Source organism: Panulirus ornatus, chromosome 14 (genome assembly GCF_036320965.1).
Source record: "Panulirus ornatus isolate Po-2019 chromosome 14, ASM3632096v1, whole genome shotgun sequence".
In the NCBI taxonomy this organism is placed as follows: Eukaryota; Metazoa; Arthropoda; class Malacostraca; order Decapoda; family Palinuridae; genus Panulirus; species Panulirus ornatus.
The window spans coordinates 7,929,581-7,946,118 of record NC_092237.1 but is presented as its reverse complement, the minus strand read 5'-3'; the positions used below and the strand labels follow the sequence as shown (position 1 = coordinate 7,946,118).

Below are 16,538 nucleotides of genomic sequence, written 5' to 3'. Positions count from 1 at the left end.
CTGTCCATTATATTAATATAAAAATATGGGAAAATGTTTAATATAATCCTACACTGTACAAAGTGAACATGTATTTTTATCTTTTTATGTGCTAACGTGCTGAGGTGGGAAAAGCCTTTTTTTTTTTTTTCTATACTGCATGCTGGAGGGCAGACTAGATACTGGAAGATTTTAATGCCTCTCATTCATGTAAGCATTAAACCTGACATGATCAATTTTTCAACTTAAACATGGGATGACCTCTGTAAAATCTTTGGGTGTTAAAGTAAGCTATCTAAAATGAACAGTAACCATGGCTTCTCAAGATTATCAGCTGTTGCCACTCCTCTTTATATGGATGAAATGGAAAATGGATATACATGTAATCTAGTTACTAATTTCCTAACAATCTATAAACAGCTCAAGATGTTCAAACTCTACTCCATGTACAATATAGAGAAAATATTGACTTGAAAAAAAGTGATATGAATCGTTTGTAAGTTTCTGACATTTGTAGTTCAGAAGATCAGGTATCTACTTATTTGCAGTTCTTTGGACTGCATGAGAGACATCAATCAAAACCCCATAAATAGGTTACTACTTTCTTATAAAATATTATGAATTAAGTGTACTGCAAACTTCTGAGTAACAAATGCCAGCAAACTATTAAGTTTTTTATAATTCTTTTGAATGCCATAGCATCCTATCTACTACTAACATTTCTTACCTTTCAACGATTTCCACTGAAATGCTCACCAAACCCTTCCATTCTTGGAACCATATTTAAAACACTATGTGTGTGTATATTTTCAATAGATTACATATATTGCCATGTATCTAACTATTTCTTATTTAATGGATAATATGATTATCCAGCTGAATTGAGAACTTCTGAGGGTACCAGTTGCCGTGCTAGCCAGTCTAGACCCTGGTGTAAACCACTACCAGATTGAGCATCACAAGGTTGGATGTGCCAAGAGCGTCCAAGACACAGCTTGTGCACTCCCAAACTATCTGTCAAGGCTGCCATACCTAGTGCTCGTTCACAGTTCTGTTAATAAACATGGGTAAGAATTTATTACAAACTGATATGCTGAATATGAAATGAATTAATTCAGTACTTGCTTGAATGAGATTCCTCCATGAAATGGTTTAAATCAAGGTATGATATCTATTCCAAAAATATTTTACTCCAAAGTAGTAAAATAAAGGGATAAAATCTTTAGATCTTAAAACAAACTGATGCTTGTGTTTTTATGAAATAAACGAAAAAAATACAGACTGATCTAAGAAAAGATACTTAAGGTAATAAACCTAATAGTATATCTTAATGTCAGTATATTCAAAGGATACAGTGTTCATGGCCATATGTACTTACTAGTCACTAGTAATTCATTGAAAAAGGAAGGAAAGAGGAGCAAAATCTTCCTTCTAAGAACTCTATGCTTATCCTCATGGGCAGAAGAAATGTGATTTGTGATAGCTGATCTATAGTCTATTACTCAACCTCTAAAACCAATAAAACTTAGTAGCTTGCCTCTTTGTTCGCAAAGATGAGAAGTGAAGCTTCCTTTAATTCTCGTTCAGTCATGAGCTTTGTAAGCTCTGACTGAGCTTCAGGAAGTCTATCAACATCTGTAGCATCTACAACAAAAATTATAGCTTGGGTATTGAAGTAGTAGTGTCGCCAAAGAGGTCGCAGCTTTGGCTGACCTCCAACATCCCATACAGTGAACTGTCAAAGAAATAATTTATGAACAACTGTATCTTACCATTTACATCTTGTGATTCCAGAAATTTCTCACATGTATTTTTCTGTATTCATGGGGAGGGAACCTGATGAAAATGGTGGATGGAGTGGGATGCGGGTGAAATTGTTGGTGCCCTTGGGTGAGTTATTTCAATGAGCAAATGTAAAATAATTTCATAAGGCTCTCAGCACTTTGTAAAAAACTGTGTAGACCAATTACTTTTCTCCATATAACCAGGTAATGTGCATTGTCAGTTGAGAAAATTACAAAAAAAGACAGGAAATCCAGCATCTAGTTATATTTGTAATGTATTTTTCTTTGACTCTTCCAACCAACATATGACATGCCATAAACACAATCAGCAATGCAATCTGAGTTTATATACTCAATATTACTGATGGCATTACACATCTTAAAACAAAGCCACTAGTTCTGATGTCCATTCCATATTGTACATATCCATTTACTTATGTTTTTTGGTTCCAATAAGAGTTTGAAAAATAAAAACAGTAAATGCAGACACAGGATAGTTCAAAGAGCTTAGTTCAAAGAGCTATGATGAAATAAATCCTATGTATTCCCTGCAAATCTTAAAAAGGTTAAGAGGGAGGTTGAGGAGCCATCTTTGTTAGCTGTTATCATTAGCTTTCAAGCAACAGCCTTTCATATCAGTAATGAAGGTTGTGCATACACAAGCGGTGGCAAGAAAGGTAGTAATAAATAAGTGACAAGAGTAATGATGAAATTCATGAGTCATCAACAAGGGTAACAGACAAACAGGTCCTGAATTTATTCTGACACTGCATAAAGCAATTCCACTTAATCTGAACCAGAAGCTAACACTCCTTATACTATACATAATTGCTGTTTCCCACGTCAGCGAAGTAGCACCAGGAAACAGACAAAGAATGGCCCATCCACTAATACACACACACTTCCAGGCCCCACAAAACTTTCTATGGTTTACCCCAGACACTTCACATGCCCTGGTTCAATCCACTGACAGTACGTCGACCGCGGTATACCACTTCATTCCAATTCACTCTGTTCCATGCAAGCCTCTCACCCTCCTGTATGTTCAGGCCCCAATTGCTCAAAATCTCTTTCACTCCCTCCTTCCACCTCCAACTTGGTCTCCCGCTTCTCCACCTCTGACATATAAATCCTCTTCGTCAATCTTTCCTCACATACAGCCATTACTGTTTGTAACAGCAGCCTACACATTGTTTCCATACACTGCAGCCTAATTCTTTCTATCTACTTGTAGAAGTGTCAAAGGAGCCTGTAAGGTACCGGCAGGCTCATTTTATATAACTATTTTGAAATAGTATCACTCTTAAAAGTTACTAGATATTACTGATAAACCTTTAATAATCAATTGTTTTTGACTAATACACTATCAGAAATACCATGCATCTCACTACATATGACTACAAATACTCCACCAGTAATTCATACATCTGGAGGTGAAGCATACATAAACAATATCTCACCAGGCTGAGTTGCATATCACTGCATTAAAAAAAATATGTTCTAGTTAATCATGATAAGAAACTTATGGAGATATTCTTTTTCAGAATATTTGAGACTATCCCACACAGAGTGCACCTTTAATATCAACATTGCTGCAGTAAAAGGTTAACATAATTCAATTAAAAGAAAGTTGCAAAACAATACAGAACTATACAAAATCAATTATTCACCATGTCTGAGAAGAACCTACCTTGAAGTTTTTGTACTCAATGGTTTCCACATTGAAACCGATTGTAGGTATCGTTGACACAAATTCATCCTGTTTCAGTTTGAATAGAATAGATGTCTTCCCTGCACCATCTAGACCAAGAGTTACAACACGCATTTCTATTCTGGCTCCAATATGAATACGATTATCCTGATGAATACAACAAATCTAACATGAGATAGCAGAAAACAATATCTCTTTTCAACAAGGTTTATCATATATACCAATGTGGCACTGATGTATAATAAAAACAAAATAACTGCAAGGTCTTACAACTGCTTCACCTCTTGTTCTACATAGACAAGTAAACTTTGTGTAAGATTTAAGAATGCAATTAAGAAAGAAAATTATACGAGTCATAAATATGAAAAAGTTGCATGATCACAGCTAAGACTAGAGTTATAACTAGCCAGCTCACTCACACACCTCACTCTTTGTAACTAGATTTTCCTGTGGTGAATGCTGTGCACTAGCTCTGCCTTCTGGCAAGATGGTAGGACCACTAGATAAAGTAGTAGTAGGCACAAGCATTAGGAAGAAGAAGTATGTAGGAATATTATGTAAGAGCATTAGGAAGAAACAGTTGGTTAGAACATTAGACAGGAATATAAGGAAGACACAGTAGGTAGAAGTAGTTGGTTGGAACATTAGGTAGCAGCCACTGGAAACACTAAACTAAAGTTCCCCTTCTGCCAGTGCAATGCTAAGATTGAGGCATTAAAGGATAAGAGGTGGAAATGGAGTTCACCAGTTACGGAGAACCTTTCACTGTGCCCACTTCCTTGAGGGAGCTCCTGAAGGGAATGGACATCAGATATAGATAGATACGACAGACTGTGCGATATCAAGTTCAAGAGAAAGAAATAAGACCTGCATGCCCTATCCTCTTATCTCAAGCTATGTGTCAAACACATCCCTGCCTCCCATTTACTCAGCACTCCTAAAGACCAATACAAGATAGTCTAACTACTTGTTTGTGTTTTTTCTTTTATTTTTTTTATTCTTTTATTTTTTTTTTGCTTTGTCGCTGTCGCCCGCGTTTGCGAGGTAGTGCAAGGAAACAGACGAAAGAAATGGCTCAACCCACCCCCATACACATGTATATATATACGTCCACACACGCAAATATACATACCTACACAGCTTTCCATGGTTTGCCCCAGACGCCTCACACGCCCTGATTCAATCCACCGACAGCACGTCAACCCCTGTATACCACATCGATCCAATACACTCTATTCCTTGCCCTCCTTTCACCCTCCTGCATGTTCAGGCCCCGATCACACAAAATGTTTTTCACTCCATCTTTCCACCTCCAATTTGGTCTCCCACTTCTCCTCGTTCCCTCCACCTCCAACACATATATCCTCTTGGTCAATCTTTCCTCACTCATTCTCTCCATGTGCCCAAACCATTTCAAAACACCCTCTTCTGCTCTCTCAACCACGCTCTTTTTATTTCCACACATCTCTCTTACCCTTACCTTACTTACTCGATCAAACCACCTCACACCACACATTGTCCTCAAACATCTCATTTCCAGCACATCCATCCTCCTGCGCAATCCTGGTTCAATCCATTGACAGCGCGTCGACCCTGGTATACCACATCGTTACACTTGTAGCATGTTAATTGGGAAAGTTTGATGAATGCTGGCCTGAACCCTTGCTTGCTTAATTCAAAATGAAGTGCATTAAGAAGTTGCAGCAAATGATGGAGAAGGATTACACTTGAGCATACAGGTGCCTGACCAGGAGACATCATGATTTTTCTTTTATATATTAGTTTATATATGCATAGATGACTTAATTTTTTTTTTGCACATAATGATTTGATTTCTAAGCAAGTGTACATCACTATTCAGGGGTGTAAGTGTTTGTTAAGTCCTAAATATCAGTATTTCCATTCTTTTATTTCATACTTGCTTAGTTACTTCCTAACTACTTCAAAATTATGGAGAGTTTTCTTATATATTTTCATTAAAAATAATTTTGGTGAAACAACTGCCACACTGTACAACCACTACCATACTCCATACTCACCTTCGTAAAGGTAATTGGTATGGAAGGATCTGGAGCTAGAGATGCTAGCTGCACCAACTGCTGCTCTTGAGAAGTAACATGAGCAAGTCGACCAGAGAGATCACGTGAGGCCATGATTAACCTACCGTCATCTTGCTGAATGGCCCGCTCTCCATCAACAACCACAGCAACCATCTGTCAAAAATTAAGAATTAATAATTACCATACACTCCAATATAGATACTATACACATATAAATAATATAACAAAATGTAATAACATGTCTTCCACATCATATCAATCATAAGTTTTTGTCAACATATAAAGCAGCAGTTAACAGCTTTCAATAAATCACCTACTTCTTGCCCAGTTAAGAAAAAATAACAAGATGATATATGTAATGCTCTAATTTCTCATCCTTAAGAAATGGGTTTGACCTTGGAATTAAAAAGCTAAAGTAGAATTGTACTTATCATGGTATGTTTTACACTGGTTACTGTTTCATGGCAAGGTCTTGAATCAACAAACACTTTCTTACCTTAAGAGATTAGCCCCTCATGGGAAAACATAAGATGATAAAAGAGCCAGCATCTACCTGTGACAAGAGTGTGGTCATATCCTCTTGCTGCTGACGTATAGAACACAACCTCTCACGAATGTGTGCATCCAAAACAGTTATTGCCTGAGTTTCCTGCCGATTAAGCTGTTCTCTTAACTGTGCAAAGTACTGTCTCACACGTGCTCTTGCCTCCTCTGCAGTTCCACCTGCATCCACATCTGATGAACCACTATCATTTGCAGAACCTTCTAACTGTCGGGCCACACTCTCTGGTGAGTTTAGGAAAGGATATAACATATGGGGAAAACAATGCTGAAAGACAACAGTATTATGAGTCAACTAGAAAACTCCCTACAAATAAATCTTACAAATATGTAGGTTTTGAAGGATGCAAAACCATTCTCAGCAGTAGAAGCCAAATGAGCATCTTGAGAGAGCACGTACTAGACTAGAGGTTAAAATATGGTGTTATCTCAAAAAATGTAGCGTATCTGTGTGGATTACCCTTCCCCAACTATCACAAAAAATATGAAGCTGAGAGATGTTTGTTCATGAGACAATAGCCATGAAGCAAACCATCCAGGCCTAAGAGGTATCAGAGCACCGAGGTGAAGTGGTACCATGCTCATACCCATCCCTATTCATTAACTGACCACAGGTGTACATGCAGAGGGCCTTTTATGGCAAAAAAAAAAAAAAAAAAAACTTTCTCAAAGAGGAAATAAGGAAGAGATGATGGAAACAAACATATGCTCAAACATCTGCATATGTTGGGAAAATGGGTTTTCTACCCTCATAACCTAAATCTACAATCTAAATCTAAAATATGAGTAGAGTGGTTGATAATCTGATCCAGATCACTGAATATGGAAAACATGAGAACTTAACCCCCTAATCTGTGTGGAGGGATTTCAACTATTCCCTATACTAGAGTTCACAATAACAACTACATAGAGGACCTCAGTTTATGGGTAAGATATCATAGCCTTGTGGCAAAAATTAAGACAATATCTTACTTTGTTGAGAATAGTTGGCAAAACAGGAAAACAGTAATAGTTGAGAGAATAGACAATATCTTACTTTGTTGAGAATAGACAATATCTTACTTTGTTGAGAATAGTTGGCAAAACAGGAAAACAGTAATAGTTGAGATAATAGCCAGATGATGTAATGATTTCGAGGTTCATGATACAAAAATAAGCAAAAACCCTTCCTCTGAAGCTGGATTATGAATAAACAGTGCAGCTGTAGGTATGAGAGGGATTACTAAAATTGTTATCAAACAGCTGAGTCTCTAAAAGGAGTATGAACATCCAAATGGTGTTTAACAGCAGAAATGTTTGAAGGAAGACTGCAAATGTTGTTGGTAAAATGACTGAGAAAAGGTTTTGTTTTCTTTTAATTTTCCAACAGAAGGAACAGAGAAAGGGGCCAGGTGAGGATATTCCCTCAAAGGCCCAGTTCTCTGTTCTTAACGCTACCTCGCTATCGCGGGAAATGGCGAATAGTATGAAAATATATATGTATGTATGTATATATATATATATATATATATATATATATATATATATATATATATATTTTTTTTTTTGCTTTGTCGCTGTCTCCCGCTTTTGCGAGGTAGCGCAAGGAAACAGACGAAAGAAATGGCCCAACCCACCCCCATACACATGTATATACATACGTCCACACACGCAAATATACATACCTACACAGCTTTCCATGGTTTACCCCAGACGCTTCACATGCCTTGATTCAATCCACTGACAGCACGTCAACCCCGGTATACCACATCGCTCCAATTCACTCTATTCCTTGCCCTCCTTTCACCCTCCTGCATGTTCAGGCCCCGATCACACAAAATCTTTTTCACTCCATCTTTCCACCTCCAATTTGGTCTCCCTCTTCTCCTCGTTCCCTCCACCTCCGACACATATATCCTCTTGGTCAATCTTTCCTCACTCATTCTCTCCATGTGCCCAAACCATTTCAAAACACCCTCTTCTGCTCTCTCAACCACGCTCTTTTTATTTCCACACATCTCTCTTACCCTTACGTTACTTACTCGATCAAACCACCTCACACCACACATTGTCCTCAAACATCTCATTTCCAGCACATCCATCCTCCTGCGCACAACTCTATCCATAGCCCACGCCTCGCAACCATACAACATTGTTGGAACCACTATTCCTTCAAACATACCCATTTTTGCTTTCCAAGATAATGTTCTCGACTTCCACACATTCTTCAAGGCTCCCAGAATTTTCGCCCCCTCCCCCACCCTATGATCCACTTCCGCTTCTATGGTTCCATCCGCTGCCAGATCCACTCCCAGATATCTAAAACACTTCACTTCCTCCAGTTTTTCTCCATTCAAACTCACCTCCCAATTGACTTGACCCTCAACCATACTGTACCTAATAACCTTGCTCTTATTCACATTTACTCTTAACTTTCTTCTTTTGCACACTTTACCAAACTCAGTCACCAGCTTCTGCAGTTTCTCACATGAATCAGCCACCAGCGCTGTATCATCAGCGAACAACAACTGACTCACTTCCCAAGCTCTCTCATCCCCAACAGACTTCATACTTGCCCCTCTTTCCAAAACTCTTGCATTCACCTCCCTAACAACCCCATCCATAAACAAATTAAACAACCATGGAGACATCACACACCCCTGCCACAAACCTACATTCACTGAGAACCAATCACTTTCCTCTCTTCCTACACGTACACATGCCTTACATCCTCGATAAAAACTTTTCACTGCTTCTAACAACTTGCCTCCCACACCATATATTCTTAATACCTTCCACAGAGCATCTCTATCAACTCTATCATATGCCTTCTCCAGATCCATAAATGCTACATACAAATCCATTTGCTTTTCTAAGTATTTCTCACATACATTCTTCAAAGCAAACACCTGATCCACACATCCTCTACCACTTCTGAAACCACACTGCTCTTCCCCAATCTGATGCTCTGTACATGCCTTCACCCTCTCAATCAATACCCTCCCATATAATTTACCAGAAATACTCAACAAACTTATACCTCTGTAATATATATATATATATATATATATATATATATATATATATATATATATATATATATATATATATATATATATATATTTATCCCTGGGGTTAGGGGATTAAGAATACTTCCCACGTATTCCCTGCGTGTCGTAGAAGGCGACTAAAAGGGAAGGGAGCGGGGGGCTGGAAATCCTCCCCTTTCGTGTTTCTTTTTTTTTTTTTTTTTTTTTTTTTTTTTAATTTTCCAAAAGAAGGAACAGAGGGGGCCAGGTGAGGATATTCCAAAAAAGGCCCAGTCCTCTGTTCTTTACGCTACCTCGCTAACGCGGGAAATGGCGAATAGTTTAAAAAAAAAAGAAAAAAAAAATATATATATATATATTTTTTTTTTATACTATTTGCCATTTCCCGCGTTAGCGAGGTAGCGTTAAGAACAGAGAACTGGACCTTAGAGGGAATATCCTCACCTGACCCCTTTCTCTGTTCCTTCTTTTGGAAAATTAAAAAAACACAAGAGAGGGGAGGATTTCCAGCCACCCGCTCCCTTCCCTTTTAGTCGCCTTCTACAACAAGCAGGGAATACATGGGAAGTATTCTTTCTCCCCTATCCCCAGGGATAATATATATATATATATATATATATATATATATATATATATATATATAAGCGAAGCCAACATCTGGTAGAAAGAAAAAGACAAAAAACTTGGGTCCACAATTCTCAGATTATTTTGGTTTAAACTATCAATAGAGTAGCAGGCAATTACAGTACTTTTCTCTTGATGTGTTTCAAAGACCATTCTAAGTCAACAAAAATACTACTTGGACATCCCTTAAATATATATGAAACGAATTCAAAGTAATGAAAAACCTTGAATTTCTATTCTTTTCTGTGTTTCTGCAGAGTACTCACCAAGTTTATGAGCTGAATCAGTGAGTTCCTGAGCTACTCTCTTTATGTGTTGTATGGCTGTGCCGATGGTTGAACGAATCCTCTCAGCTTCCTGTTCCAGTAAGATATGCTGCAAAATGCAGAATAAACTATTTCAAAATGCAGACTGTCAAAGCCCTTTAGCAGCTTAAAAACTTGACTTATCTAGGCAGATTACAAAATTGCCACATTGGCCTCTTCAGAGCTTAAAACTTGCTGCTTCTCTAGTATTAATAATAGTTTAGTCTTGTAATCTCTGTCAATTCATGTGTGAGTACGAGAGCATGACTGTTATTGTGCATGTAACAGGCCAGAGTTGGAATTTTCCAGAAATCCTTCAATGACATCTGTTTGCTCCCTCTTCATTTCAAATTCTTAATCAAGGTTCCTCTCTTTTGTTCTTAATGTGCTTAATGTTCTGAGTAATAAATCAAACAGAAATTGAGGGCAAAAATTTTACCTTGAATGAGATAAAGCATTATTGTCTCAACTGGATCATTTACATATGAGATGATCAACTAGTTAAAGTGACTGAAAGTAGGACAAAACCATAAATAACTTTATGAAAACTTAAAAGTTTTTTTAATTCAATTCAATGATAATGCTGTTTGTGCCTGCTCATTTACATGAGAAGTTTGCTGAGTTCCTCTTTGAAAATTTAATATGCCTTGCAAATTCTATTAAACAAATCTGCAAGTTTCTGACATCTTCCACTATAAAAAACAGCCTGCTAAGGTCCTAACCATCTGTTGCCAATTTAAATTCTTTTGTATATGGCTGATGAAATTCAATGTGTGTAAATTTTCCTCCCCATGCTATACAAATAGGTAATTACACAGTATCTCTCTCAGAATTCTATGTACTCTACCTTATGTTTTGTATGTTTATAGTCTTTGCAAATGAAGCACATTAGAGGAGCAGATTGGCAGTCTTCTTCTAGACACACAAACTCAACTGGGTGAAAAGAATGATCGGCACATCTTGGTTTCTCACGAGGTTTTTCTGTAACAAAAAATTAGAACCATGAGAAACCTCTTTCTTTTTTGTGACTAATGACTTCATCCACGAGAAATGCCACACTAACTACAAGCTGATTCAGTCTGATTGATGTAAAGTAAACATATATCTTATGAAAACCAATACACAATTGTAAACAAATCTGCTACAGTTATACGCCCATGGGGGTAGAGTATCAATCCTTCCACTTTGCTGTACAATGATATCATTCATCTGGACAAGGGCAAAACATTCAAACAGCGGAATGAATATCACTTGGGAGAAGAAAGCTTTCATACTTTAAAAATGAGATCCTATGCATTTCAAAGCTGATATTCATCTACTTATCAGAAATATGCCACACATATGACAGTGAGCAAGCCAGTGAGGATAGTGTACAAGTCTGATTGCTATCAGTCATATGAAAAGGTTTAATGATGAGGACAAACTTTAGTCTTAATACTGCAGAAAGAAAAAAAAATAACTGCTGGTGCTGTCACAAGTAAGAGTAAGCTCTCACTCTTTGATATAAAGGAAGGCTCCCAGTGTTCATGAATGCAAATTTAGAAACAAAAATATCATTCACTGATTTCTAACATTCCAGATGATAGGGAAATGTTTTCAGACTGAGATGATATTTCCAAGACATGATACCCTACCGCCCAATAACATTTCTCAATGGTATAAAGCTGCAGTCCATGACAAGTGGTCAAGGATAAAGAAAAAAAAATGCTTGTGATGCTGGAATTGTCACAATTGCTAATAACTTGCCAACCTCTCTGCCTTCTCAGAGAGAGAGAGAGAGAGAGAGAGAGAGAGAGAGAAGAGAGAGAAAGAGAAGAGAGAGAGAGAGAGAGAGAGAGAGAGAGAGAGAGAGAGAGAGAGACCCAGGCAATCCAATGTAAATAGTGATGGGAACATAGAACTGATAAATGCTATGAGGCAAAACTAAAATTCTACAGTGGTTGGAGCAGAAAGAAATATAGGTTTTCAGCAAAAATAAAGGATAGGGCAGCACAGCATTCAGTAACCATTTCAAACCAACAACTGACAAGGAGGAAAGTTCACCTTGAAAAATGTTAAAGGGCATGACTTCAACACTTTTGTATATCTACACCTGACCCCCTTCTTATGATCTATGCCACTCACAACCATCTGCACATACAACCAGAAAAAAAGTGTAACTTAAAAAATAAAAATGAAGAAATATGAACTAAAGAATCCTAAATAAAAGGAAAAAAAATGGCAGAATCATATAACAAAGCTGGTTAATAAAAAACAAGATAATCACGATAGAAAATGAGTAGAGTAAAAGAATGCTGTACAGGTATACGAATTCTACATGCCATACTGACATGTGTCTGACTTATGTCCATTTTGAGATCCAACTGGTCAGTCAGAACAGAACCCTGACATATGTAAGGGAGGGGGTGATCTACCTATATCTCTGATGCCTGTTCCCTTCAGGAACTCCCTCAAGGGGAGTGGCCACAACAAAACAGTCTCCATAACTGGCGAACCAAAGTACTGCTTTTTAGTCTTTCGTAACTCACCTTTGACAGGCCACTGGCATGGGAACAACCCTGGTGTAGTGCTTTCAGAGGCTCCTACCAAATGTTCCTACCAACTACTTCTAATGTTCTAACCTATTACTTTTACCTAATGCTTTTACCTACTATTCCTCCCTACTACTTCTACCTAAAGCTTCTGTTAAATATTCCTACCTACTACATCTATTCCTCCTACCACTTAGCCAAAAGGCAGGGATAGCGCATATCACTCATCGCAGGAAAAAATCTTGTCACAAAGAATGATTTGTAAAAGTGCTGTCAAATGTTATGTGTAACAAGGAGAGAGCGTAAGTTTGTGAGCAGAATGCCAGCTGTCCACATGTGAGCAATGCAGAAAAAAAAGATAGCTACCTGGTCAGATATTTGAAAACTACAGAAGTGCTGGCTCACTTCATGACCATCACTAACCCTCCTGATACCCAGGAAGGTAGTACCAGCAATATACCTCCCTAGTCAGTGGCTGCCTACCAGTACTTACAACATAAAATGCTCCTACCATACAAAAATAAAAATCATAAAGAACAATGAGTTCTCTAAAAATAGCATACATAGGAGTTACCATGCAATTTTTTTAACTAACCTGAGAGAGGAATGCGTTTATGCTTGTGGAGTGTCCTGGTGGCATGAGTACGTTCAGAGCACTCAAGGCATAGATGAGATGCACAAACAGTACAATACAGGACAGCCAAGTGATCCTCATCCTCATCACAAGATATACCCAGCTGTGAAAAAACATTGCAGTCACAGAAAGGGTCACAAAAACACCAAGGGATGAGAACTGTCTACAAGGGCAAGATGGGATTATTAATGCATCTGATCCTAATACAAAAAATTAATGACATAAGTCACAGACAAAAATACATAAATTCTTACTAAAAAGAAGCCAGACTAGCTCTGCTAAATATCAATGTACCATTAGAATTACCATACCGTTTTTAAACCACTAAGGATAATCACAGTTATTATCAGCCTATCATTCATGCTGCTACAGCTGTATATCATGTATATGTGATATAAATTGAGTATCAATTACTAGACTTACTGTGTTACAAACATACATAAGCTCAGCTGGTTTGTGGTAACAGGACTAAAAACACATCCAGTGTTCTCAACATTTTGCTTGTGATTTACCAACCATATGAATGCTTACCTCTCGCTGCTTTATGAGGACCTCTGGCAAAAGTACAGCATCAGAGCGAGACAAAGAAAGCCTCTCTAACAACTCCAGAAGTGCAAAGTTTTTCTTTAAGCCCCAAACCCCTGATGGACCTGTCAGAGCACAGAAATAAAAGGTGATTAATCATTATACAACATTTAACATCATGATAAAATTCTGATAATTCAGATTAACTGATGGTAAACCTATTCTGAAATAAAGGATATTTCAAGTTACCATGCATCTTCCCTATATACATACTTCACATATTACATAATTCATAAAACAAGATATGTCATCAATAATATGTAATGTACTATATATCTTAAAAAAAAAAAGCATTTCCATCTCAGTCAAACAGCATTCAATTAAAAAAGAGTGTACACATATTTAGGCCCACAGACCCTGAGAGGGTGGGAGAGTCACACGACCCAAGACCCTGAGTGTGTTAATATGTCAGAAAGAAGTCTAAATCACATACTTAAAGTTACTGAATTTTCTTAGAGAACAGAGTTCTTGGAACCATATTACAAATCTAAATGAAGTGAGCATGAATGAAGAATATGAGCAAAAGGAGGGGTCAAAGTTAGAGGCCATTTCTTAAGCAAAATCATATGCAGTTGAAAAGAATACAATTATGAATATGAATTTTGTTAAAAATTTCAAATTAAAACTAATACATAAAAACAGGCAAACACAGTAATTATAGGGTCTTGTACTTTTCCAGAGATTAAGTAAAATCATCGCAAATTCTTTACATAAAGCACATACCAACTGGGGTAGGCTGTCTGTCAAATGGGCAATGAATATTGTTATCGTGTGTAGGTAGGCGGAGTAAACAAGCATGGCAGAGTGTATGGCCACAGAACAGTAGGCGAGGAACTTTATCTCCTCCAAGGCTGAATCCATCCTCACAAACACGACATTCTAACTGTAAAGGAAAGAAGAAACAAGACAATTATCATGAGTATCAAACCTTAAGTTTGCTTCAAACAACAAAATCATGAATGTTTTTTGAGGTCTACAGGAAGATGTTGATCAAGATTAAATATAAGATGAGAGTTTCGAAAACTCATTTCTGAGTCTAGATAAATATCTAGCCTCCATCAGAGAGCATATCACATGGAAAAATATGCCACACAAGAAGCAAAGAGACTTCACCACCAATCAGAACAGCAGTCATACATAGTCACAAGGTAAGTATATGATGCCATGCTAATTAAACCAGCATGCATATGGGTAAAGTTTAATTCAGGCCCCCTCATGCCCAACAACTATCTAAAAACACTGACATGAAATGAGTGAAGAGTAAATGCACTGGTAACCTATGCTAATTGAACTCAATGTCAGCTTCCTACAATTATCCATCTACCAATTAATCATACATAAATCTGTTCCCAAATACATGAAGTTGATCAAGTACATATAAATTTTGAGTTACCTTATATATGTCCTCAACTACACGTCCAAGACACTTAAATGAATAAAAGCTTACATGTTAATACAGTACCTCTTATTCACGAAAGCAATTTATTTATCAGCAAAAATCTAATGTCTACATTTACAGATCCACCCACAAAATGCTTGTACTATAAATGGTCAACATTTGCTTCCTTACATCTTCATATCAAATATATATGTAACCTTCAGCAAATTATAACAAAATCTGTATATTTCTCTGTTTCCTTGTTCTCGTCATGTCCTTCAACCAAACTATTATAGACCATCTTCAATAATACATCATATACTTTACATTCTACATGGAGACATGAGCACACTAACATCCATATTTGAGAATTCCTTCCTTCCAAGAAGTACCATAATAATTAATTTCTATCTTCCTCAGTACGGTGCTACTGTCTCATATCATTCCCATTCATATCTAATGTAACCTACGTTAGGCAATGTTTCAATTTGTTTCCATGTTAAATATTCACTAACCTGTAACCACGTTAAATCTCCACTAACCTTGAATAAGACATTCAAACAAGCAAACCTGATGACTTAGGTTCCACAGTAACCATGTGATTGTAAATTCATTCCTACAATTGTCCTTTGATATTCACTTTTGTCAAATTAAGAAATGCTAAGGATGAAAGACCTCATGAGTCCCTAAAGCTTCTGTTCTATCGCCTACACTCCTTTCGTCCAGCAATCTTCCTTCAATGTAGCCCGTCTTTGCACTTGTGTTGATAATTCCACTCCACACACCTCATATGATCATATCCCATCCGTTGAAATGGCCATACCTTTAAAACAAACATATATCCTGAAAGGAAGTAGTACGATAAGTCAAGATTTAATAAGAAGAATGAGCGGAAAAAAAACAACAAACCTTAAGGTCCAGGAAGGAAATCCCCCTCCTCCTTAACCTACTTACATTATTGCCATTTTTATTGGCAGCAGTTTGTGGTGTATTAAAGGTGTGGAAGGACTGAGATCTAGCAAGGGCTGCTGACATTAGCGCCTCATCAGCCATTTCCTACACACTCAGTCCCCTTTTCCCCCAGCTTGTTTACTCTGCTCTCATTGGGAAGACATATTTGATACTACTTACTCGCCTGGCTAGGTACATTGTTTTGATATATCTAACTTAGTTTACTTAATAAAATTAATTTTCGCATAAGACTAAGTTGAATTATAGGTCACGTGAGACCTTCAATATATCTTCTAAGATTAATTTTCAGTGGCTTTGTACTCAGCCTCTTTAGGAAATTGGGATGTCAACATTTTACGTCATCGGCCGATCCATGTAAACAAACAGACTCCAGCCACTGGATTAA

At 37.3% G+C, this 16,538-nt stretch overlaps 1 protein-coding gene across 1 annotated transcript in view; it reads right to left on the bottom strand.

Annotated features, from left to right (window-relative positions):
* The window catches only part of Rnmt (RNA guanine-7 methyltransferase), a 48,180-nt gene extending 31,879 nt beyond the window's left edge, over positions 1-16,301 (bottom strand). Inside the window, exons 1-11 of the mRNA XM_071669202.1 lie at positions 16,136-16,301; positions 14,527-14,686; positions 13,750-13,868; positions 13,180-13,321; positions 10,901-11,034; positions 10,015-10,123; positions 6,088-6,320; positions 5,514-5,687; positions 3,454-3,621; positions 1,517-1,714; positions 857-1,030 (exon numbers count right to left, since the gene is read on the bottom strand). Of these exons, the coding sequence (XP_071525303.1) occupies positions 857-1,030; positions 1,517-1,714; positions 3,454-3,621; positions 5,514-5,687; positions 6,088-6,320; positions 10,015-10,123; positions 10,901-11,034; positions 13,180-13,321; positions 13,750-13,868; positions 14,527-14,686; positions 16,136-16,234 (1,710 nt within the window). The 5' untranslated portion in view covers positions 16,235-16,301. The remainder of the gene's footprint in view (positions 1-856; positions 1,031-1,516; positions 1,715-3,453; positions 3,622-5,513; positions 5,688-6,087; positions 6,321-10,014; positions 10,124-10,900; positions 11,035-13,179; positions 13,322-13,749; positions 13,869-14,526; positions 14,687-16,135) is intronic.
* Positions 16,302-16,538: the final 237 nt, after the last annotated feature.